Source organism: Ranitomeya imitator, chromosome 1 (assembly GCF_032444005.1).
Source record: "Ranitomeya imitator isolate aRanImi1 chromosome 1, aRanImi1.pri, whole genome shotgun sequence".
NCBI lineage: Eukaryota > Metazoa > Chordata > Amphibia > Anura > Dendrobatidae > Ranitomeya > Ranitomeya imitator.
This window is the reverse complement of record NC_091282.1, coordinates 994,511,743-994,537,389: the sequence shown is the minus strand read 5'-3', so window position 1 is coordinate 994,537,389 and position 25,647 is coordinate 994,511,743. Positions and strand designations below refer to the sequence as shown.

At 43.3% G+C, this 25,647-nt stretch overlaps 1 protein-coding gene across 2 annotated transcripts in view; it reads left to right on the top strand.

Moving 5' to 3' along the window:
• The window catches only part of LOC138656731 (cilia- and flagella-associated protein 337-like), a 150,685-nt gene that overhangs the window by 8,232 nt on the left and 116,806 nt on the right, over positions 1 to 25,647 (top strand). For both annotated transcript variants that reach the window (XM_069743933.1, XM_069743934.1), the window contains exons 3-9: positions 299 to 526; positions 2,555 to 2,643; positions 8,370 to 8,462; positions 16,324 to 16,369; positions 17,566 to 17,612; positions 17,983 to 18,100; positions 21,056 to 21,125. In XM_069743933.1, the coding sequence (XP_069600034.1) occupies positions 308 to 526; positions 2,555 to 2,643; positions 8,370 to 8,462; positions 16,324 to 16,369; positions 17,566 to 17,612; positions 17,983 to 18,100; positions 21,056 to 21,125 (682 nt within the window). In that variant the 5' untranslated portion in view covers positions 299 to 307. The remainder of the gene's footprint in view (positions 1 to 298; positions 527 to 2,554; positions 2,644 to 8,369; positions 8,463 to 16,323; positions 16,370 to 17,565; positions 17,613 to 17,982; positions 18,101 to 21,055; positions 21,126 to 25,647) is intronic.

Genomic DNA, 25,647 nt, shown 5'->3' with positions numbered 1-25,647 from the left:
GTATCGCGGAGTTTATGTGCAGAATTCACAAAATGCATCTAGCACCAGGCACTTGCAACACACAGTCAAGTAATTTCTCGTGACTGCACCTATGTAAAGACGAGTCTACACCTGTGAACTCCAATCTGTGTTTTGAATGGGCATCGCCGACCACAGAATTAACATTTGGATCAGAAATGTATGTCTTCTATGCTGAAGTCATCCGCACCATTACTTTAACTGGCATAAGGGACATTGCTTGATATTGTGGATTAAGTTGTGCATTGTGTTTATATTAATTTTATGTCTTGTATTACAGGTGTCAAAGATGGAAGAACAAATGCCACTACAGCGTCAGGTCCAGCAGCCAGATAATCACAGAGTGTCCTTCCACCTTCCTGCCATAGTCACAGATGGTAATCCCCATAGGGAACCATTTATCCAGATCTCTCCAATGCCAGATAATACACTTCTGGCTGTAGGACAAGATGGTGTAGTCTCAGTCTGGACACCAGATCTGAGGTTGAAGAAAAGTCGCTGCATTCTGGTAATGTTACTGAGTCACGAATGATGACCTACTACCTACTACTGACTACTGACCTACTAATTACTACTTGGATGAATTGGTTGTCAAAGATAATCTACCTCTCTATGGGTGATATTGAGGATATGTGATGACGTTCAACACTTAAAGGGGACCTGTTATGTCCAATTATGCTATTATCTTGTAGATGTAGGGTTAATCTGCATATTAATAGCATTATGAAGGTGCAAGCACTGTTCCTAGGAGAAAATGAACTTTATTTCTCCCTGGAGCCATCAGCTTTCAGTCATGTGGGCATGCCTGAAATAATTAACCACTGCCCCAGCACTGACTGACAGCCATCTCTATGGTGCATCAGTGCATTCTCGGCTGTCAGTCAGTGACCGGGTGTGCTTACAGCTGCCGCTCTCTGTAGTGTCAGCAGAGGCTTTAATTGCTTTGGGCCGCCTGCATGACTGAAATCTTGTAGCTTCGAGGAGAAAAAAAAAGCTAATTTTCTCCCGGGTGCCGTACTTTCAGCATGGCAGCCGGGCACCTTCATAATACTACTTACGTGCAGATTAACCTTATATCTGCAGGTTAATAGCATCATCGTACATAATGACAGGTTCCCTTGTAGTGTTGTAGAATAGAGTGAAAAAACGTTGGCAAGACAAGACCGCCAGCGAAGCTGATTCCGAAAAATAACCACCAGCGCTTTCCTGAAACGGCTTTGTTTGGTAAAACGTGACTTCTGCAATGGCATCTATAAGACTCGGTGTGCACATAGCCTTAGGACTGAATTAATTGTCAAAAAGCTGGATGGATTTCTCTTGAGATTTTTTCCACATCAAAACAACTCACTGTGAACATATCCAAAAACCTTAAAATATGCATTGGAACTGAAAATAGCTTTTTAAAAAATAGCAAACATTGATTTCATATAGATGTGAGATTTTTTTTTAAATTGTTGTGAACATAACCTCACAGATCCTAGGTAAAAAAAAAAGTATAAAGCACAAAGATAGAGAGCAGATAATTCAATCTCCCCTTCTAATCAAGGGTTCACGTCAACTCACTGTCTGTAATTCATTACAATAGCAAAACAAAGAGAGTGGTCGTAAAATATAACCTTTAAAGATATTAAAATAATTGCAGCCGCAATCTCCCTAAATATCCTAAAGTCACCTGTGTCATAGATATACATATAGAACAATGCAAAAAAAGAAAAAGACAACCTATGAGTAAGATAGCAAAAGTATTTGTGGTAGGATAAATGGAAGGTAACCATTGCTGACAGTGGTTAGTCTTTACAGATGTGGTCCGTAAGACCCACCTCAATTAATATAAGGATTAGTCGCCTTTTCTTATCATCATATAGCACAATAGAGCCACATAGCCATACCCAGGAGATAAATACACAGGAGTAAAAATTGGGAACAATCTCAGCCATCTTGAGGTTCAGCGCAGTCGTTGCATATCATATCAGTCCACCGCTCAAAGGTTCCTCATTGTCAGCAGTCCGGTTCTAACCCTATAAAGGCCCTTTAAACTGTCATGGCCACCCTGGTTAACCCCCAAGACTCCCGCACTAACAAGGGCAGTCCACATAAGGAAGGAAGCCCTAGACTGATTCTCCATGCTTCCGGATGCGCTTCCCGACTTCATGAAGCTCGTAAAAGAAAAAAAATGGGAGATTTGTGTAAATATGGCTAAACTGAATATATCTATGTACAGTATTGCACCTGCCTGTGTGTAGTATCCTGCTGAGCGCTAATGTTGGGGAGGGAGGCTCCATAGTAGATGCTGGTACATGGGAAGCATATCCTGAAGCCTGTATTTAGGTTTACTTTACTACAGAGTCAAAGTGACTGTGACATTACTAATTCAACAGAACATCAGCCAATCTCGACACTTCTATGATGTGTTATTGAATTTTACGTATGTTGGGAATTGACTGCCTTCTCAGATATCCTCTATGAGAATTTCCTCACATTCCTTGTGTGCATGGCACCTCTATGTAAGTTTCAAGACTTAACATATGTTTTACAGGAGGAGCAGAAGCAACCAAACAAGAAAATTAAATGGATTTCGGATTCCACATTGATGCTTCAGTATAACAAATTAATTGTTGGCACTTGGTAAGAATGTTGTCAGGTTACGAGTTTCATTGTTATATGTTGGTCCCACTGAATTCTTTAGCCCCAAGAGAACCATTTAAAGAGAACCTGTCAGCACGATTTTGTAATGTAAAGCTGTAATGGTGCTGTAATACAGATTCAATTGATGCCTTTGGTGAAGAAATCCTCATTGTGGTTCTTCTTTAACCCATTAGTGACCGAGCCAATTTTTGCAATTCTGACCACTGTCACTTTATGAGGTTATAACTCTGGAACGCTTCAACGGATCCCGCTGATTCTGAGACGGTTTTTTCATGACATATTGTACTTCATGATAGTGGTAACATTTCTTTGATATTACTTGCGATTATTTATGAAAAAAACAGAAATATGGCGAAAATTTTTTAAAATTTTGCAATTTTCAAACCTTGTATTTTTATGCCCTTAAATCAGAGAGATATGTCACGAAAAATAGTTAATAAATAACATTTCCGACATGTCTACTTTACATCAGCACAATTTTGGAAACAAAATTTTTTTTTGTTAGGGAGTTATAAGGGTTAAAAGTTGACCAGCAATTTCTCATTTTTACAACATCATTTTTTTTAGGGACCACATCACATTTGAAGTCATTTTGAGGGGTCTATATGATAGAAAATAATGAAGTGTGACACCATTCTAAAAACTACACCCCTCAAGGTTCTCAAAACCACATTCAAGAAGTTTATTAACCCTTTACGTGCTTCACAGGAACTGAAACAATGTGGAAGGAAAAAATGAACATTTAACTTTTTTTTGCAAACATCTTAATTCAGAACCATTTTTTTTATTTTCACAAGTGTAAAAACAGAAATGTAACCATAAATTTTGTTATGCAATTTCTCCTGAATACGCCAATACCCCATATGTGGGGGTAAACCACTTTTTGGGCGCACCGCAGAACTTAGAAGTGAAGGAGCGCCGTTTGACTTTTTCAATGCAGAATTGGCTGGAATTGAGATCGGACGCCATGTCACGTTTAGAGAGCCCCTGATGTGCCTAAACAGTGGAAACTCCCCAAAAGTGACACCATTTTGGAAACTAGACCCCTTAAGGAACTTATCTAGATGTGTGGTGAGCACTTTGAACCCCCAAGTGCTTCACAGAAGTTTATAACGTAGAGCCGTGAAAATAAAAAATCGCTTTTGTTTACACAAAAATGATCTTTTTGCCCACAAATTTTTATTTTCACAAGGGTAACAGGAGAAATTAGACCACAAAAGTTGTTGTGCAATTTCTCCTGAGTACGCTGATACCCAATATGTGGGGGTAAACCACTGTTAGGGCGCACCGCAGAGCTTGGAAGAGAAGGAGTGCCGTTTTACTTTTTCAATGTAGAATTGGCTGGAATTGAGATTGGACGCCATGTCGCGTTTGGAGAGCCCCTGATGTGCCTAAACAGTGGAAACCACCCACAAGTGACACCATTTTGGAAACTAGACCCCTTAACGAACTTATCTAGATGTGTGGTGAGCACTTTGAACCCCCATGTGCTTCACAGAAGTTTATAACGTAGAGCCGTGAAAAAAAAAATCGCATTTTTTCTACAAAAATGATCTTTTTGCCCACAAATTTTTATTTTCACAAGGGTAACAGGAGAAATTAGACGACTAAAGTTGTTGTGCAATTTCTCCTGAGTACGTCGATACCCAATATGTGGGGGTAAACCACTGTTTGGGCGCACCGCAGAGCTTGGAAGAGAAAGAGTGCCGTTTTACTTTTTCAATGTAGAATTGGCTGGAATTGAGATCAGACGCCATGTCGCGTTTGGAGAGCCCCTGATGTGCCTAAACAGTAGAAATCCCCCACAAGTTACCCCATTTTGGAAACTAGACCCCCCATGGAACTTATCTAGATGTGTGGTGAGAACTTTGAATGCCCAAGTGCTTCACAGAAGTTTATAATGCAGAGTTGTGAAAATAAAAAATATTTTTTTTTTCCACAAAAAAGATTTTTTAGCCCCCAAGTTTTTATTTTCACAAGGGTAACAAGAGAAATTGGATGCCAAAAGTTGTTGTCCAATTTGTCCTGAGTATGCTGGTACCCCATATGTGGGAGTAAACCACTGTTTGGGCGCACGGCAGAGCTCGGAAGGAAGGAGCGCCGTTTTGGAATGCAGACTTTGATAGAATGGTCTGCGGGCATTATGTTGCGTTTGCAGAGCCCCTGATGTACCTAACCAGTAGAAACCCTCCACAAGTGACCCCATTTTGGAAACTAGACCCCCCAAGGAACTTATCTAGATGTGTGGTGAGAACTTTGAATGCCCAAGTGCTTCACAGAAGTTTAGAATGCAGAGTCGTGAAAATAAAAAATATTTTTTTTCCACAAAAAAGATATTGTAGCCCCCAAGTTTTTATTTTCACAAGGGTAACAGGAGAAATTGGACTGCAATCGTTGTTGTCCAATTTATCCCGAGTACGCTGATGTGCCATATGTGGGGGTAAACCACTGTTTGGGCGCACGGCAGAGCTCGGAAGGGAAGGAGCGCCTTTTTGGAATGCAGACTTTGATAGAATGGTCTGTGGGCATTATGTTGCGATTGCAGAGCCCCTGATGTACCTAAACTGTAGTAACCCCCCACAAGTGACCCCATTTTGGAAACTAGACCCCCCAAGGAACTTATCTAGATGTGTGGTGAGAACTTTGAATGCCCAAGTGCTTCACAGAAGGTTAGAATGCAGAGTCGTGAAAATAAAAAATATTTTTTTTTTCACAAAAAAGATATTGTAGCCCCCAAGTTTTTATTTTCACAAGGGTAACAGGAGAAATTGGACAACTAAAGTTGTTGTCCAATTTATCCTGAGTATGCTGATGCCCCATATGTGGGGGTAAACCACTGTTTGGGCGCACGGCAGAGCTCGGAACGGAAGAAGCGCCGTTTTGGAATGCAGACTTAGATAGAATGGTCTGTGGGCGTTATGTGGCGTTTGCAGAGCCCCTGATGTACCTAAACAGTAGTAACCCCCAACAAGTGACCCCTTTTTGGAAACTAGACCCCCCAAGGAACTTATCTAGATGTGTGGTGAGAACTTTGAATGCCCAAGTGCTTCACAGAAGTTTATAATGCAGTCATAAAAAATAAAAAATATATATTTTTCCACAAAAAAGATTTTGTAGCCCCCAAGTTTTTATTTTCACAAGGGTAACAAGAGAAATTGGACCCCAAAAGTTGTTGTCTAATTTATCCCGAGTACGCTGATGCCCCATATGTGGGGGTAACCCACTGTTTAGGCGCACGGCAGAGCTCAGAAGGGAGGGAGCACCATTTGACTTTTTGAGCGCAAAGTTGTCTGTCGTGTTTGGAGACCCCCTGATGTACCTAAACAGTGGAAACCCCCCAATTCTAGCTCCAACCCTAACCCCAACACACCCCTAACCCTAATCCCAACCTGATCCATAATCCTAATCACTAACCCTAACCATAATCACAACCCTTCCCCAAAACAATCCTAATGTCAACCCTAACCATAACCCTAATCAAAACCCTAAATCCAACACACCCCTAATCCTAATCTCAACCCTAACCTCAAACCTAACCCTAATCCCAATACACCCCTAATCACAACCCTAACCCTAATCCCAAACCTAACCCTAATCCCAAGCGTAACCCTAATGCCAACCCTAACCCTAATACCAACCCTAATCCAAACCCTAACCCTAATCCCAACTCTAACCCTAACTTTAGCCCCAACCCTAGCCCTAACTTTAGCCCCAACCCTAACCCTAGCCCTAAGGCTACTTTCACACTTGCGTCGTTTGGCATTCCGTCGCAATCCGTCGTTTTGGACAAGAAACGGATCCTGCAAATGTGCCCGCAGGATGCGTTTTTTGCCCATAGACTTGTATTGCCGACGGATCGTGACGGATGGCCACACGTCGCGTCCGTCGTGCACTGGATCAGTTGTGTTTTGGCGGACCGTCGGCACAAAAAAACGTTCAATGAAACGTTTTTTGTACGTCGCATCCGCCATTTCTGATTGCGCATGCGTGGCCGTATCTCCGCCCCCTCCTCCTCAGGACATAGATTGGGCAGCGGATGCGTTGAAAAACTACAGCCGCTGCCCACGTTGTGCACAATTTTCACAACGTGCGTTGGTATGTCGGGCCTAACCCTAAATTTAGCCCCAACCCTAACCCTAAATTTAGCCCCAACCCTAGCCTTAACCCTAGCCCTAACCCTAACCCTAGCCCTAACCCTAGCCCTAACCCTAACCCTAGCCCTTGCCCTAGCCCTAACCCTAGCCCTAATCCTAACCCTAGCCCTAACCCTAACCCTAGCCCTAACCCTAGCTCTAACCCTAGCCCTAACCCTAGCCCTAACCCTAGCCCTAACCCTAGCCCTAACACTAGCCCTAACCCTAGCCCTAACCCTAGCCCTAACCCTAACCCTAACCCTAGCCCTAGCCCTAACCCTAGCCCTAACCCTAGCCCTAACCCTAGCCCTAACCCTAACCCTAGCCCTAGCCCTAACCCTAACCCTAGCCCTAACCCTAATTTTAGCCCCAACTGCTGTTCTCCTGCCGGCCAGCAGATGGAGACAGATGGCGGGCGCACTGCGCATGCGCCCGCCATTTTCTTTTGCCGGTGGCCAGGAGGAGCAGCAGGAGGATCCAGGGACACAGGTGAGTATGATAGGGTCCCCGAATCCCCCTATTTCTCTGTCCTCTGATGTGCAATCACATCAGAGGACAGACAATTACGCTTTACTTTTTTTTTTTTTTGCGGTCGCCGGTAAACAGTTAATTACTGGCGATCGCAAAACAGGGGTTGGTAAAACCGACCCCGATCATGCTCTTTGGGGTATCGGCTACCCCGGCAGCCGAGACCCCAAAGATTCTCGCGGGGCCGGCCGGCGAGCGCACTGCGCATGCGCCCGCCATTTTCAAGATGGCGGCGCCCACCGGGAGCCACGAGGAGCACCGGGGGAGACAGGTAAGTATTGGGGGGCTACCTGGGACCCCTTTTCTCTGTCCTCCGATGTGCGATCACATCGGAGGACAGAAAAATTAAAAAGAGATCGCGTTTTTTTTTTTTTTGCGATCGCCGGTAAACGGTTAATTACCGGCGATCGCAAATGCGGGGTGGGTAAAACCCCCCCCGAATCATGTTCTCTGGGGTCTCGGCTGCCCCCGGCAGCTGAGACCCCGGAGAAAATCCGACTCTGGGGGGCGCTATTTACTTTTTCCACAGCGCCGTTAATTAACGGTGCTGTGGTTTAAGTACCCTTAGCGGCCGCCATTAAAAGGCGTATCGGCAGTCGCTAAGGGGTTAATCAGCATTTGACGTTTTCTGCTAATTAGATTTCGGTGCACTGGGGCCGGACTGTGCACTAGGTCCTCGCCTACATGTCTGTGACTCCCTCCTCCGGTCTGTGAATGACAAGTCACTGCTGAGATTTCAGAGGAGGCAGGCCATCTAGAGACCGGAGCAGGCAAAGGGGCTGGGGAATCACAGTCAGGTAGGAGAACACCCAGTGCACAGTCTGGCCCCTGTGCACCGAAATCAAATTAGCAGAAAATTTTGAAATGCTAATTAAAGAGGAACAACTAAGCGGATTTCTTCACCAATGATATCATTGTACTCAGTATTACAGTGCCATTTCAGCCATGTCTTTACTTTATATTACAAAACACCCACAAGTGACCATCTGAAAGGTTAGGGGGTTTGGTATCCAATAAACTACTACTGTGCCTTTCTATTTGCAGTGACAGAGAAATTCGCCTTTATGAGCTTTCCAACTTTGAACCATACTGTCAAATTGTTGGTTTTGAGTCAATGCCTCTGCACCTGGGTTACAGGTAATCTCTACTTGCTTCTTGGCTGTTATCTTTATGTTGGCATACTCCTTACGTGACATAGTGTCATTATTTCTGTTGCTAAAAGTAACAACTTTACCTTTGTTTATCGCTCTTCTAATTAGACCTTATGTTCTCAAACATGATAGAGAAATAAGAAAAAAAACATTTATTTCTGTATTCTGCTTTGGATCTAAAACTGTCAAAATGAAAGGAAACACTTAAGCCTTGATTCATCAAACATTTTCTTTAGAATTCTGGCATACCAGAATTTTACCGTATTTTTTCAGACCATAAGACGCGCCCCAAATTCAGAGGAGGATAATAGGAAAAAAATGTTTTAAAGTGAAAATAGGAGTCTTTCTTATAGTCCAAATTTAGCTTACCAGGGGGTGATGGAGGTAGTGTGGGTTTACATGAGGCAGTAGTGGGGCAATGCTGTGGGATCTGGGCTAGGAGAAGGGGGTGTCCCACCAGTGGAAGGCATGACCCATTGACCTCCCGGCGATGGGCTTGAGGAAAATGTCAGCAGTACAAGGCACGAGTGGAGTCCCCGCTCATAGATCTACCCTTGGTGGGCTTCATGAAAATGGTGCTGGATGCGGCGCATGTACAGATTGATTTCTCTGCTCATTATTGAGCCGCAGTCTAAATCTGCCCATGTACCGGCACTTTGTTCCTGAAGCCAACCACTGAGTGATCAATTAGCGTACATCCCTCTCCTCCCAGCCCAGGGCCCGCAGCATCGCCCCACTCCTGCCGCCGACTCTGCCTCCTGTGACCCCGCTCCATCGCCACTGCCCCCCATCCGAATGTAAATTACATTCAGACTATAAGACACATCCCCATTTTCCTCCCAAATTTAGAGGGGTGGGGGGCGAGTGCGTCTTATAGTCTGGAAAATACGGTAAGTGCTTGTCCACATACTGCATTTTTTTTTAATGGGAAAGAAAATGCAGCATTTTATAGTACCAGGAAAATGAATGAGATTTCTGAAGTCTCATGCACATGCTGCTTATTTTTTACTTTCAGATTTCACCCACCAAAGTGTTTTTTCAAATTTGCAGCATGTCACTTCTCTCAGGTTTTTTTTTGCAGAATTTTTCAACCATTCAAATGAATAGGGAAAAATACAGCAAGTAAAAAAGTGTCAAAATGGCGTTTTTCCTGCCAGTATTCTGATTTGTGCTGTAGAAAAATCAGCTGCAAATACTCAACGTGTGCTCATAGCCTTAAAGGGGTTGTTTAGGCTTATGATTGAAGTCTGCAATCACTCTGTTACTGCAGACTTTTGAATCCTCACAACTAGTGATGAGCGAATATACTCGTTACTCGAGATTTCCCGAGCACGGTCGGGTGTCCTCCGAGTATTTTTTAGTGCTCGGAAATTTCTTTTTTATTGCCGCAGCTGAATGATTTACATCTGTTAGCCAGCATAAGTACATGTGGGGATTCCCTAGCAACCAGTTTCATGGACTGGGATTTCACATAGACTCTCCCAATCTACTCTTTCGGATCTTTCTATAAAAGGAACAACTTCGGATCTTTACTAGACCAAAAATATCTTAGACAATGGGAACAATGCAAACGCTTTTTCTATGAAGTCTCGGATAAATGTGGGAGGCCTCTTTCAAGACTCTTTCACTCTCGTTCTGCTGCGACACATAGCCCATGTATCAAAAAGCATGATGCTAGGGTTTCACATAACCCTAACAAAATCATTGATATCTTTCCTTCATACAATGACAAATTACAATATTAAAGGTCAGTATTCCTTTGGGAAATATATCCATGAAACTGCTTTACCACTTCTGGAGCCTGTCATATCTCTGGTGCATTGGATGAAGACATTACAGAGGCAAAATTAATTTGAAATTCAATCCATAACCTCAGGCAAATGTCCTGGAATAGGTGGCTCCTGTAATGGCTAAAACTTTTAATTCATTGGATGAAAGTACTTCCATTATTACTCAATCATTAGAAGCACATAATAGTGTACTCAGGGCCGGATCCAGGTGTTTGTGGACCCTGGGCGAAAAAGTCTCAGTGGGCCGCTTTATCATATGCCATGATTCATGAAGAACAGATACAGCAGAGAAATATACAGTAGATATAGTGCAATGCCAAAGATTTCATTTACTTCTTACATTATATGAGTGATATCTATTGTAAATACTACAATAGCTCAGAAACTGGCAAATCCTTGAAGCGCACAGTGTGTGCCCTGGGGGGATTCAAAAGTTTTAATTTTAGACCAGCCAGTATAGTACTCCATATAGTAATGTAGGCACCACATAGTCCTCCAAACAGTATTATAGTACCACATCGTCCTCCATAAAGAATGGGCTACATATATTGCTCCATACAGTATGGGCCCCATATAATGCTCCATACATTAAAAAAATCAAATACTCATCTCTCCTCGCTGGCCGCAGGTCCGGATTCCCCAATGTTGCTGTCTTCCGGCTCTTTGCATTGTGACTGTTCAGAGCAGAGGGCGCACAGTAGTAATGTCATCACACCCTCTAACCTCAGACATTACAGAGTCAGAAAATGCAAAAGACCACTGGAACTGCAGAGGAACAGGAAGAGGTAAGTATTGCAAGTGCCAGTGCCCTGAGCAAGCGTGGTGGCCCACTTGCAGGTGCTGGTACTGGGCTCCTCCAACTCATGGGCCCCATAGCTTGCCAGTGTTCCCGACAGCGAGTGGGCCATCTCACTTGCTCAAAGCCCCTGTACTTGACTGGGTGCGCCGGGTGGTGATGCCAGCCCAGAGTGTACTTCTTAATCCAGGTAATCATCCCTCATTTATGGCTAATAACAGACCTATTTCCCTATTGAATGTAGACATTAAATTATTCTCAAAAATGTTATCAACACAGATCAAGTGGTATTCATTCAAGGTGTAGAGCCAAGAGATAATACCATTAAGACAATGCTTATAATTTCTAAAGGTACCTTCACACTGAGCAACTTTCCAATGAGAACGACAGCGATCCGTGACGTTGCAGCGTCCTGGATAGCGATCTTGTTGTGTTTGACACGCAGCAGCGATCAGGATCCTGCTGTGACATCGCTGGTCGTAGCTAGAAGTCCGGAACTTTATTTGGTTGTCAGGTCGGCGTGATTCGTCATGTTTGACAGCAAAAGCAACGATGCCTGCAATGTTTTTTCATGGAGCTACAACCAGCGAGAACGATAAGCACGTCACTGGATCACTCCTGCATCGTTCTGCTGTTGCCGGTGTTTGACGTCTACTAGCGACCTAAACAGCAACGCTGCAGCAATCGGCTCGTTGTTTATATCGCTGCAGCGTCGCTTAATGTGACGGTACTTTAAGGCTGATTTCAAATCTCTACCCCTTGGCCTTTTATCTGTTGTTGCTAAGAAAGCTTTTGATAGGGTTCATTGGGGGTTCATGAAGGAGGCTCTACGTCAAATTGTTATTGGCCCACAATTTCTGCAGATTATTTTTTCTCTCTACACTGGCCCCACAGCTTGTGTTAGAGTCAATGTTAGAGTCAATGGAACATTGTCCTCCCCTTTGCGATCCGAAATGGAACTAGACAGAGATGCCCGCTCTCTTCCCCTATTATATGTTATAGTGATGGAACATCTGGCAAATGCCATCAGGAACAACATGAACATACTGTACACGGTATTAAAATATGTTCTGTTAATTACAAACCCGCATTATATGCAGATGATCTCCTGTAATATATCTCCCAACCTCAAATTTCCATACCTTCTTTAATGAAGGAGTTTGATAGATTCGGCTTTCTACACAATTTTAAAGTGAATTACTCAAAATCCGAAGCACTAAATATTTCACTATCTTATGAGGAGGTCAACCATATGATCGATAATTTTCCCTTCAGGTGGTAATCAGATGCAATAAAATATTATAGGGGGTCTTCATTCTTTCTGACTCCTCTAAACTCTTTACTCTTCACTACCAAACACTTCTCGATTGCAACCTTAAACACCTTGCATCTTATAACAAATTGAAACTTTCCTGGTTCAGAAGGATGAACGCCATGAAATGGAAATTCTGCATTGTTTCCTATACATTTTTCAAACCACTCTCTCCCTCACAACTTTTTCAGTAAACTCTGATTTGCCTTGGTTGATTCATCTGGGTTAGATCAATGCCTAGAAAAAGCATGCACACACTAGTTTGTCCCAGATCTATGGGTGGTGCTGGTCTCCCCGATTTCAAATCCTATTTCTAAGCCTCCATGCTGGTTCATTTCTTGGATTGGCATTTTCACATGGCATCTAAACAGTGGGTTAGGCTTGAACAGGAAGGGTTGCCTATCCTTTTGAGGCATTTCCACTGGCTTTCTCCAGTGACTATTCCTTCATTGGGTCCCAGGGCAGTTCTAAAAATTTGGCGCACACTTTTAAAAGAAACTGCTTCTCTAGGACTCTTAATCCTTTTATACCACTCATCTCCAATCTTTCTTTTCAAACTGGATACAGTGCCTACAAGTAGTATTCAACCCCCTGCAGATTTAGCAGGTTTACACATTTGGAATTAACTTGGCATTGTGACATTTGGACTGTAGATCAGCCTGGAAGTGTGAAATGCACTGCAGCAAAAAAGAATGTTATTTCTTTGTTTATTTTTTTTTTAAATTGGGAAAAGTTTTTTCAGAGGGTCATTTATTGTTCAACCCCTCAACCCACCAGAATTCTGTTTAGTTCCCCTAAAGTATTAAGAAGTAGATCAGGCACAAAGAACAATGAGCTTCACATGTTTGGATTAATTATCTCTTTTTCCAGCCTTTTCTGACTATTTAAGACCCTCCCCAAATTTGTGAACAGCACTCAAACATGGTCAACATGGGAAAGACAAAGGAGCATTCGAAGGCCATCAGAGACAAGATGGTGGAGGGTCACAAGGCTGGCAAGGGGTACAAAACCCTTTCCAAGGAGTTGGGCCTACCTGTCTCCACCGTTGGGAGCATCATCCGGAAGTGGAAGGCTTATGGAACTACTGTTAGCCTTCCACGGCCTGGACAGCCTTTGAAAGTTTCTTCCCGTGCCGAGGCCAGGCTTGTCCGAAGAGTCAAGTCTAACCCAAGGACAACAAGGAAGGAGCTCCGGGAAGATCTCATGGCAGTGGGGACATTGGTTTCAGTCAATACCATAAGTAACGTACTCCATCGCAATGGTCTCCGTTCCAGACGAGCCCGTAAGGTACCTTTACTTTCAAAGCGTCATGTCAAGGCTCGTCTACAGTTTGCTCATGATGACTTGGAGGACTCTGAGACTGACTGGTTCAAGGTTCTCTGGTCTGATGAGACCAAGATCGAGATCTTTGGTGCCAACCACACACGTGACGTTTGGAGACTGAATGGCACTGCATACGACCCCAATAATACCATCCCTACATTCAAGCATGGTGGTGGCAGCATCATGCTGTGGGGCTGTTTCTCAGCCAAGGGGCCTGGCCATCTGGTCCGCATCCATGGGAAGATGGATAGCACGGCCTACCTGGAGATTTTGGCCAAGAACCTCCGCTCCTCCATCAAGGATCTTAAGATGGGTCGTCATTTCATCTTCCAACAAGACAACGACCCAAAGCACACAGCCAAGAAAACCAAGGCCTGGTTCAAGAGGCAAAAAATCAAGGTGTTGCAGTGGCCTAGTCAGTCTCCTGACCTTAACCCAATTGAAAACTTGTGGAAGGAGCTCAAGATTAAAGTCCACATGAGACACCCAAAGAACCTAGATAACTTGGAGAAGATCTGCATGGAGGAGTGGGCCAAGATAACTCCAGAGACCTGTGCCGGCCTGATCAGGTCTTTTAAAAGACGATTATTAGCTGTAATTGCAAACAAAGGTTATTCCACAAAATATTAAACCTAGGGGTTGAATAATAATTGACCCACACTTTTATGTTTAAAATTTATAAAAATTTAACTGAGCAACAAAACTTTTTGGTTTGTAAGATTTATGCATCTGTTAATAAATCCTGCTCTTGTTTGAAGTTTGAAGGATCTAACTTATTTGCATCTTATTAAACCTGCTAAATCTGCAGGGGCTTGAATACTACTCGTAGGCACTGTACCTTCTCTGAGGTTTTTCTCAGCTGGAGAGCTATGGAGGACACCCGTTTACATCATGTACTCAACGGCGATAAGTTACCCTCATTAAATTCTCTTCATGCTCAGTTCCCATCCAAGAAACTCTTATGGTTTGAATATTTACAACTGCACTCCTTGGTTTCCTCTCAGGGTGCAGATTATTCATTTCAGTCCACACCCACCTTTTTTGAAAATTTGTTATTGCAGAAATCTTTGCATGATCATGCAATCTCTCTACAATTGTCTGATAAGAGAAGGCAATTTAATAAAACTGGGTTTTCGAGAGGCATGGAAAAGGGAACAGGGTGTTGTAATTTCTTCATCAGATTGGGAAAAATGATTCTTATTCGCTCATAAACTCTCTGTTGCTTGCAGTGCTCTGGAAAAAAAATTCTAAATTCTCACAATATGGTATCATTACCTATCAAAGTTACATAACATTATTCCCTCAGTCCCTTACACATGCTGGTGTTGCACTCAAGAAAAAGGTACTATGCTCCACATCTGGTGGGATTGCACTAAAATTAAACCTTTTTGGGAGAAAGTGTTTTCAGCCTATCATCTTGTTACTGGCAGTAGAGTTGTAAACGGTCTTCAGATACCTCTTTTTTCCAGTTTACTCTCTTCAAAAGGCTCCCCAAAAAAAGATATACTTTGCTTTTTTTAATGGTAGCCCGCTCAGTGATTCCACGACATTGGATGTCGACCCAAATACCTACCATAACGGAATAGTACATGGAAATGGTTATTATTTGTTGTATGGAAGAAGCTCTGGGCAGCCAAATACCTTTCGAAGAACCTGGAGTCTTTGACTTTTGTTTCAGGACTCATCGGATTTTCAAAATAGATTTCAGCAAACGCTGCGTGGTCTTTTGGCCGAAGTAGATTGTTGCTGTGTGACTAGTGTGACTTGTTCTCTGCATATTGTTTCTCCTGCCTCCCCTCATCTTTCCTACCCCCGTTTTCCTATAATCACTGCTCTTTGGAATTACTGTTTGGTCTATGATTTGTATTATAGTCTAATATAAAAGCATATTGAATCTAGTGTCAGCTCTCTTCATAATTGTTAATTTCTCAACCTGAAATGTACTGTTGGACTTTCAAACAGGAAAATTACCCCAAACAAACCTTAAAATCCGCAAAGGTATGGTTTCAGAAGAATTCCTGGAAGATTCTTGAGTGGAATGTCACAGTTACCTGATGTGAACACCATAGACAATCATTGGTGGGGTTTGAAGAAGGTGGTTGCAGGTCACAAACACAAGAATATTAGTGAACTGTAGACCATTGCCATGAGAAATCAGCAAAGATTCCTCAGGAACACTGCCAGTGGCTAATGTCTGACTATGCATCCCATGTGTATTAGCTACTAACAGCCAAAAGGGTTCTACTAAGTACTAAAAACGCTTGTAATGAAGGGGTTGACTGCAGTCATCAATAAAGTGGCATATTGTGTTGAATTTGGATAAACCTCTGTTATATTCATTACATTGAGACATTTAAATTGTTCTTATTTGATTCATTTATTGCAAACAACCGAAAGTTTGTACATTTTGCTCATAAACTTTATTTGATTGTATTTATACAAGAAATAAACCTTGCAATATACTTAGATTTGCCATTCTGCTAATGTACCCACTGTGAGTTCCTATCATTGTGATTAGATCTGGGCATGATACTAATATAACCGGCTGCCATTTTTAACTATCGTAACATAAACAATTAGGAACCTTTCCACTTACAGCCATTTTTAAAATGTTTTCTTATTTTAGTCTCCGTGATGCAGACGAGTGTATCATTTACTTTGGTGATGAGCAAGTAAGTCATTATTCTGAGTGCTTTATACATGCAACAAGGGCTGATTAATAAAAGTGGACATTATATTTTACTAGAAATAGGCCGAGTGCGGTAAAATTAACATCTGTGTATGGTTAGTGGTGCTGACAGGAGCAGTGGACTTGTCTCACACCGTTTCCAACACATCTGTTCTATATGATCCCTCTGCATTTTTGTATTGTATGTGTTGGGTCATTTGACCTCTTTCACCCCTTGTGCACTGTTTCTTCCCTGTTGTGTGCTGTATTTTCGTATATGGTGTAGTGTTTCTTGGGCGGTGTTCGCTATGTGATGTCCCCCTGTGTGCGGATCCATAAGCAGTGCCTCAGTGGTATGAGGTATGTACGTACCAGTAGTAGAGAGTACCTGCGTGTCTCAGATAGTAGACACAATTGTTATATAGTATGGGACTGTGTTGAATTTGCTGCTGGCTGAGATAAAAAAAAAAAATGTATATATTGGTGTGGTACTGGCTTTCTTTGTGCCGTAATGGTGATAAGGCCAAATATTTTTAATTATTTGTTTGTTACAGTTAAAATGTCAAATCCAGAAGCAGTGCCTCAGTGGTATGAACTATGTACATACCAGTAGTAGACAGTATTTTTGTGTCTCAGACAGTAGACAAAATTGATACACAGTATGGGACTGTGGAGAAGATTGTGCTGTGTGAGGTAATCAAAAATCGTAAGTAAGCACGCGCGGTTACACCGCACAATTATGGCTGTTACTGGGAATAGCGGTGACGTATAAATCTGTCACTTGCGCAGCCACACTTCGTGGCCGTAAGGCTGTTACTGTGGCTGCACAAGTTAAACATAGACGTCACCACTATTCCCCACGTAGGCACAGTAACAGCCGCGCCGTTACCACGCATACGGCCACGAACTGCGCCTGCGCAGGTGACATACACATCACCGCTATTCTCGCGCATACGTAGTAACAACGCGGCTGTTACTGCGCCTGTGTGAGAATAGCGGAGACGTGTATGTCACTTGCGCAGGCGCAAGTGACACTGCCGTGGTGCCTTATGGGTTTCGGGGACAGCGGCTGGAAGTCCCAACTGGCAATTATATGTGTAGATTTACTTTAAAATGAATATTTGATACGTGGTAAGGTAATTCACAATGCAGTTTATTTACTAGTCTTCAGTATTAACGAGTATAACCATTGTGTTATAGGGCTGCATCAACATTATTATAGTGTCATTCATGGCAGAAACTCTCAGGTAAGTAGTGTGGGGATATTTCAAGATATTATTTGTTTCTGATTACTTTCATTTGGGGTTGTCCAGGAATTTGATAATGATGGTCATCAATATGAGACTGGCGAAGGTCAAACACCATGCACGATTACCAGTCCACTGTTAGCAGGTCCCGCATCGATCAGAAGTAAGCAATATAGCTAGAACTCCGCAGATCCGAACACTCAGTAGTGGCCGTTCTCAAGTACTTGAGTTCAACTCCCAGCTTCTTAGGAGGGTAGTGCATAAGGATAGGCTATCAGTATTAAAATCCTGGACAACCCCTTTAAATCATATAATGCTGACTATAAGTATTAATTAACTTCGTATAATTTATTTTTGTCAAATAAAAAAGGAACTGGACAAAATATCAGGTTGTGGATGAAATTCCCAGTATTGCAATAGATCATATTACAGAGCTGAAGAATGTGAAATATATACGTTGGAAGGTACATAACGATTGGGTTACACAGGTAAGATCATTTATCTGTCTGTATTATCCAGTTTCTTCTATTAGAAAGCCCCCATAAAATATTTTTATATTTATCCATCCGTGAAAATCACTGATGAAACACTGATGGTAAAAACTGATACACGGACCAAACACTGATGCAACTTAGATCTAAGACACTGATAATGATCATACTGTTTTTTTTGTGTACATGAATAATCAGAGACGTCTGAATGAGGCCTATGTTAATTAATATTACTGATGAACTTAAAGGTGGACTAGCACAAGTCTTGTATGGATGATTGATCTGCAGAATAATCTGTTGGGCTCTTGGTACTGAGCTCAATAATAGCTATACATGTAGGAGGGTGGTGCTGTTATGGACAGTAAAGAACACACTGTTACTTTAAGAGACTGCACCCCCTTGTCTGGCAGGATGGAATGTCCTGCTTCTCCCCTGCAATAGACTGTGTGAATGAACTGGACTGTGCAGATGGCAGGGGTGGAGCCTGAACAGCATGTGTTTGCTGAGCCTGCTGCAGAGAGAACTTTGTGCTGATAGCTGCAAGAGGGGAGAACTGTGTCCTGATATAGCTGCAAGAGATGACCCCCAGCCTGTAACGGAGTGGACGTGTGAGATTTGACAGACTTTTCCGGGTGCAGCGAGGGTGGCTGTCCTGTGTTAGCTCGAGGAGCCACGAAGATACTGAGAAAGGGATTTACAGTTTCCAGGAGGACCTCAGGACCCAGAAGCAAGGAGAAGACCACGTTTCACGAAGCTGACAGAAAGCCGTGCGCACCACCGTACTAGACTGTTGGGCCCCCCCGGGACTGGATCTGAGTCCCCAACATCACCGTGAAAAGTTTGCTCCTGTTTTGTGCACATGTCAGGGCCTAGTGTAGGCTTCAATAGTCAGAACACGGCAGCCATGAGGCCTGCTTAGTAAAGGCCAGGGAGGTTATACGTAGAGTAGTATCATTCTTTGTTTATTGTTTGGATTTACTTGTGTGACATATATTGAGTCTGTAACAGTTGGAGCACCGTGCTATTTTACGGACAAGCTAAAGAATATAACTCTTGCAAATTATCTTTTGCCATTGCATACCCCTGTTTGCATCTTCCTCATCCATTTCATTCCTTGCCTTCCAATAAATCTACCCTTTGTTGTTTGCACCTCATCTTGTGTACAGTAGTCTTCCTGTACCGTGGTGGTCCCCCGGCCATCGCTTCATACACTCCCTGACAGAAGTTATGTTGCTTATCCATGTTATGTAAATAAAAGCTTATAACCTGACACTAGATTCATCCATTGGTTGTATAAATTATTCTTTTGATAGCTGAAACCATCCGAAATCTGGATTAGGTTAAGAAAATAAATTGGCATCAATGCAGAAATATTGCTCAGTTAATGGACACAGAATAGTCAAGATTTTGTCAAGACAAAAGTTTTGTCGTCTGGTCATATAATGCACCCAATCGTAGTTTACATCCTCCCCTGTGCTCAGTAACTGATCGGTTAATTAGTGTGTGTATAAAAAGAAACCCAGCACCCCAAACCTTCACTTTAACTGCAACTTGAGCTCTGACAACATGTCAAAAATCCACCCTGTGTCCAAAGCCTGGATTATCAAGAGGCTAAAGACCAGATCCACTGCAGAGGTGGCTGGCACCTTTAATGTGTCTCAGCGTCAAGTACAAAGAATTGAAAAAAGATTTGAAGAGACTGGAGATGGGTTTGACAAGCCCAGGTCCGGCAGACCCCACAAGACAACTGCTCAGGAGGAACGTTTGTTGGTTACAAAATCCAAAGCAAGCCCCTCTTCCACTGCAGCAGAGCTCCAACAGGCCTGGTCACCTCAAGTCCCTGTGTCAACTAGAACAGTTTGTATGATTCTGTCTCGAAATGTCCTCCATGGTCGAATCAGTGCCCAGAAGCCAGCACTATACAAAAGGCAAATAAAAAACCGCGTGGCATTTGCAAAGTCCCACAGCCTGCTAAACAGATGGAAAAGAGGCAGCAGGTAGATTTTTGTGATGAATCTTCAGTAGAATTACACCACAGCCGCCGCAAATACTGCAGGAGACCTACTGGAGCCCATATGGATCCAAAATACACCCATAAAACAGTTAAATTTGGTGGTGAAAAAATCATGGTCTGGGGTTACATTCAGTATGGGGGTGTGCGAAACATTTGCAAGGTGGAAGGCAATATCAATAGCCTAAAATATCAAGAAGTACTAGCTACCTCTTATATTCCAAATCATAAAAGGGGTCAAATTCTGCAGCAGGATGGTGCTCCATCTCATACATCCATCTCTACAACAAAGTTCCTCCAGGCGAAAAAGATCAAGGTGCTCAAGGACTGGCCAGCCCAGTCACCAGACATGAACATCATTGAGCATGTTTGGGGTAGGATGAAAGAGAAATCTTGGAAGACAAAACCAAATAATCTAGATGAGCTCTGGGAGGCATGTAAGAATGCATTATTTGCTATTTCTGATGACTTCATTAATAAATTGTATGGATCATTGTTGAACCGCATGGATACATTCCTTCAAGCTCATGGAAGTCACAAAGAATATTAAATATGACTCTAATAGCACCACAACTTCATTTACCAATGTTATGCAACAATTGGTAAATAATTAAGTTAATTATTTGTTTGAATATCACATTACTTTCTGTGAGCGACAAAACTTTTGTCTTGCCAAAATCTGACCATTCTGTGTCCATTAACTGATCAATATTTCTGCATTGATGCCAATTTATTTTCTTAACCTAAACCACATTTTGGAGGGTTTCAGCTTTCAAAAGAATAAGGTTATAAGCTTTTATGTACATAACATGGATAAGCAACAGAACTTCTGTCAGGGAGTGTAGTTACAATGTTTTCAAGCAAAGGATAAAATTTACAAATCATGTGTTAAAAGAATTAACCCTACTTTGCGTACTGCTATGTTTCTTGTTTATCTACAGATCAGATATGTTCAGTCAATTGAATCAATCATTTCAAGTTCCAATGATGATTACTCAGCACTTATAATAGGTAGGTGGATGTTATACAAGGGATCGCATTAAGCAGGGCTGCTCAACCTACTGTCCTTGATGCCTCTTATGTGCGGTCCTCATCTATCTGGTCAGAGATATGTGTGATAGTATGTGGTGGCTGCTCATATGCATTTTCCATGTTAGGGAGTAGAGGAGTATCAGGTATAACTGTAAGTCCATTTTGGATTGTGAACAAGAGAGAAAAGGACCTCTGTTTGCTACGTGGGAATCTTAAAATGGAAGCAGCATCAATTAGATATTTATATTTAGGTGTTTATGATTCTTTATTCTTGCCTACAAGGTTGGTTAAATCAGACAATGTGGTCCTTAGACCAAAAAAGTTTGTGGTTCCCGGACTTAAAGCAACCCCCCCACCACCACCACCGACATTAAATATGACTATATATAGATGCTTCTCACAAAATTAGAATATCATCAAAAAGTTAATTTATTTCAGTTCTTCAATACAAAAAGTGAAACTCATATTACAGCCAATGAAAACCCAAAAGTGATTATCTCAGTAAATTAGAATAATTAACAAAAAACACCTGCAAAGGCTTCCTAAGCGTTTAAAAAGGTCCCTTAGTCTGTTTCAGTAGGCTCCACAATCATGGGGAAGACTGCTGACTTGACAGATGTCCAGAAGGCATTCATTGACACATTCCACAAGAAGGGTAAGCCACTAAAGAGCATTGCTAAAGAAGCTGGCTGTTCGCAGAGTGCTTCATCCTAGCTTATTAATGGAAAGTTGAGTACAAGGAAAAAGTGTGGTAGAAAAAGGTGCACAAGCAACCGGGATAACCACCGCCTTGAATGGTTTGTTAAGAAAAGGTCATTCAAAATTTTGGGGAGATTCAGAAGGAGTGGACTGCTGCTGGAGTCATTGCTTCAAGAGCCACCACACACACGCGTATCCAGGACAAGTGCTACAAATGTTGCATTCCTTGTGTCAAGCCACTCATGACCAATAGAAAACGCCAGAAATGACTTACCTGGGCCAAGGAGAAAAAGAACTGGACTGTTGCTCAGTGGTCCAAGGTGTTGTTTTCAGATTAAAGTAAATTTTGCATTTCATTTGGAAATCAAGGTCCCAGAGTCTGGAGGAAGAATGGAGAGGCATCCCTCGCCTTCAGCTTCCCGCACTGACTGTGAGCGCCGGCTGGCCGTAAAGCAGAGCACAGCGGTGACGTCACCGCTGTGCTTTACGGCCGGCGCTCACAGTCAGTCCGGGAAGCTGAAGGCGAGGGACGTGACAGACACCGGAATGTGAGTATGTAGTGTTTTTTTTTTTTACATTTACAATGGTAACCAGGGTAAACATCGGGTTACTAAGCGCGGCCCTGCGCTTAGTAACCCGATGTTTACCCTGGTTACCCGGGGACTTCGGCATCGTTGGTCGCTGGAGAGCTGTCTGTGTGACAGCTCTCCAGCGACCACACAACGACTTACCAACGATCACGGCCAGGTCGTATCGCTGGTCGTGATCGTTGGTAAGTCGTTTAGTGTAACGGTACCTTAAACTAGAGAATCCATGGGGTATTGTCAAGAGGAAGATGAGAGATACCAGACCCAACAATGCAGACAAGCTGAAGGCCGCTATCAAAGCAACCTGCGCTTCCATAACACCTCAGCAGTGCCACAGGCTGATCGCCTCCATGCCATGCCACATTGATGCAGTAATTGAAGCAAAAAGAGCCCCGACTAAGTATGGGTGCATTTACTGAACATACAGTACATTTCAGTAGGCCAATATTTCGGATTCTAAAATCATTTTTCAAGCTGGAGTTATAAAGTGTTCTAATTTACTGAGATAATGACTTTTGGGTTTTCATTGGCTGTAAGCCATAATCATCAGCATTAACAGAAATAAACACTAGAAATAGATCACTCTGTTTGTAATGACTCTATATAATACATGTGTTTCACTTTTTGTATTGAAGAACTGAAATAAATTAACTTTTTGATGATATTCTAATTTTGTGAGAAGCACTTTTACTTGTAATATACAATCACCATGTATTATGTCCCCTGCTATGCTTCCACGGCATCCGTCTGTCATATAGTTACACCATTTTCTCCATCTCCAAAATGACCACTAAAAAAGCATTGAGATCGCTATGGACAGTGAACCATGCCTCATATCCTATTATTTTGATGTGAGATCGACCAATGCCCATTATAGTGCTATATCCATCCCGCGACAGAGGAAGCCAGGGAAGGCATGGTTCAGATTTTACATAGGGCTCCTCAAAACTCAGCAGTGGCCATTTTTTGAGAATAAGAAATTAGGTATACTAAGGGACAAGCTAGTCAGCTGCAGCCTAAGGAGGATATTATATATGGTGACTAGTGTTGAGCGATACCTTCCGATATCGGAAAGTATCGGTATCAGATAGGATCGGCCGATATTCAAAAAATATCGGATATCGCCGATACCGATACCCGATCCCAATGCAAGTCAATGGGACCAAAATATCGGAATTAAAATAAACCCTTTCTTTCGATATTGATGTTTCACTATTCCACGCCCTTCCCCTTCTTTTTTTTTTTTACTTTTCCCACACTTTCATCTTCATCATCATCAGCATCTTTGACATCAACTTCTTCTTCACCTTATTCATCTTCTTCTTCATCCTTTACCTTTTTTTTTTTTTTATTACATTCTTCATATTCATTTTATTCAACTATTATTATTCTTTCTATTCTACATATTCATTTTATTCAACTGTATTATTCTTCCTATTCTACTTCTTCATCATATTCTCATTTGTGACAGGCATTCCCATAGTTGTTATCTATAAAAGTTGGAAGATTACACCTTCCGTTCTGCCAGTCACAAAAGTTACATTTGTCCGCGTTCAGTTTGGCCTGCAGCATCAGGCTTTATCCAGGGGCACCACGAGGAGGAACGGACTCACCCCCATACACTGCTTAGTCTTCTTCTGCATATAATTGAGATAATATCTTTTGCTCTGATATTAAGTGTTATGCTTAATGTTCTTCTGCTCTTTGTTCTGCAGCCTCTTGTTCTTCTGCTTCTCGGTCTTCCATGTCGTCGTCTCCAGTGTCGTCATCTCCGCCGTCGTCGTCTCCGCCGTCGTCGTCTCCGCCGTCATCGTCTCCGCCGTCGTCGTCGTCGTCATCGGGGTGGTCTTCCAGGTTGTCGTCGTCGTCGTCATCGGGGTGGTCTTCCGGGTCGTCGACTTTAGGGTCTTCAACTTGGTAATGTAGCAGAAGGTACAAGAAGGCTGAGAAAATGCCAAGAACCTGTTGATGGAACTGGAACTCGGATGGCTACCCGAAGGTTCAAGAGCCTATGGAACTACCGAGGACCAGCTGACGTTACTGGAACCCGGTTACTAAGCAGGAGGTACCCGTGCTAAAAAGCACTACCAAGGACCGCCTGACGTTGGCGGAACTCGGATACCCAGAAGGAGGCACCTAAGCCAAAGGCTCTGCCCGGAACCAGCTGACGGTACTGGAACCAGGATGGGGAGCAGAAGGTACAAGAGCAAAAGACACTGCCGAGAACCAGCTGACGGTACTGGAACCCGGATGGGTAGCCGAAGGTCCAAGAGCCAATGGAACTACCGAGGACCAGCTGACGTTACTAGAACCCGGTTACTAAGCAGGAGGTACCCGTGCCTGAAAGCACTACCAAGGACCACCTGACGTTGGTGGAACTTGGATACCCAGAAGGAGGCACCTAAGCCAAAGGCTCTGCCCGGAACAAGCTGACTGTACTGGAACCAGGATGGGGAGCAGAAGGTACAAGAGCAAAAGACACTGCCAAGAACCAGCTGACGGTGCTGGAACCAGGTGGTGGACCCGAAGGCCCACAGGAGAGGAGAGAACAGCTAGGCCGCGAGGCAGCCGCAGTTACCGAACCCCAACAGTCCTACAGGGGGAGCTGGGCCTACTGGCACTACAGAACCAGCCTTGACTACCAGTTCACGCAGCCCACATAGGAAGCTCCTAAACTGGAGGCACCCTGGAGTTGGCTAACCCGACCGCACCACGACGGGCAAGCATAGGCGTCTCGGTGAGCTTGACACGACCCGGAAACAGCTGACGGTGCTGAAACCAGGTTTGGCACGAGGGAGTACCTGTGACAAAACCACTGCCGAGAACCAGCTGGCGGTGCTGGAACCCAGATGCGTTGCCCCAGTGTGCAAGAGCCAATGGCACGACCGAGGACCAGCTGACGGTGCTGGAACCCGGTTACTAAGCTGTAGGTGCCCGCGCTTAAAAGCACTACCAAGAACCGCCTGACGTTGGCGGAACTTGGATACCCAGGAGGAGGCACCTAAGCCAAAGGCTCGGCCCGGAACCAGCTGACGGTGCTGGAACCAGGTGGTGGACCCCAAGGCCCACAGGAGAGGAGAGAACAGCTAGGCCGCGAGGCAGCCGCAGTTACCGAACCCCAACAGTCCTACAGGGGGAGCTGGGCCTACTGGCACTACAGAACCAGCCTTGACTACCAGTTCACGCAGCCCACATAGGAAGCTCCTAAACTGGAG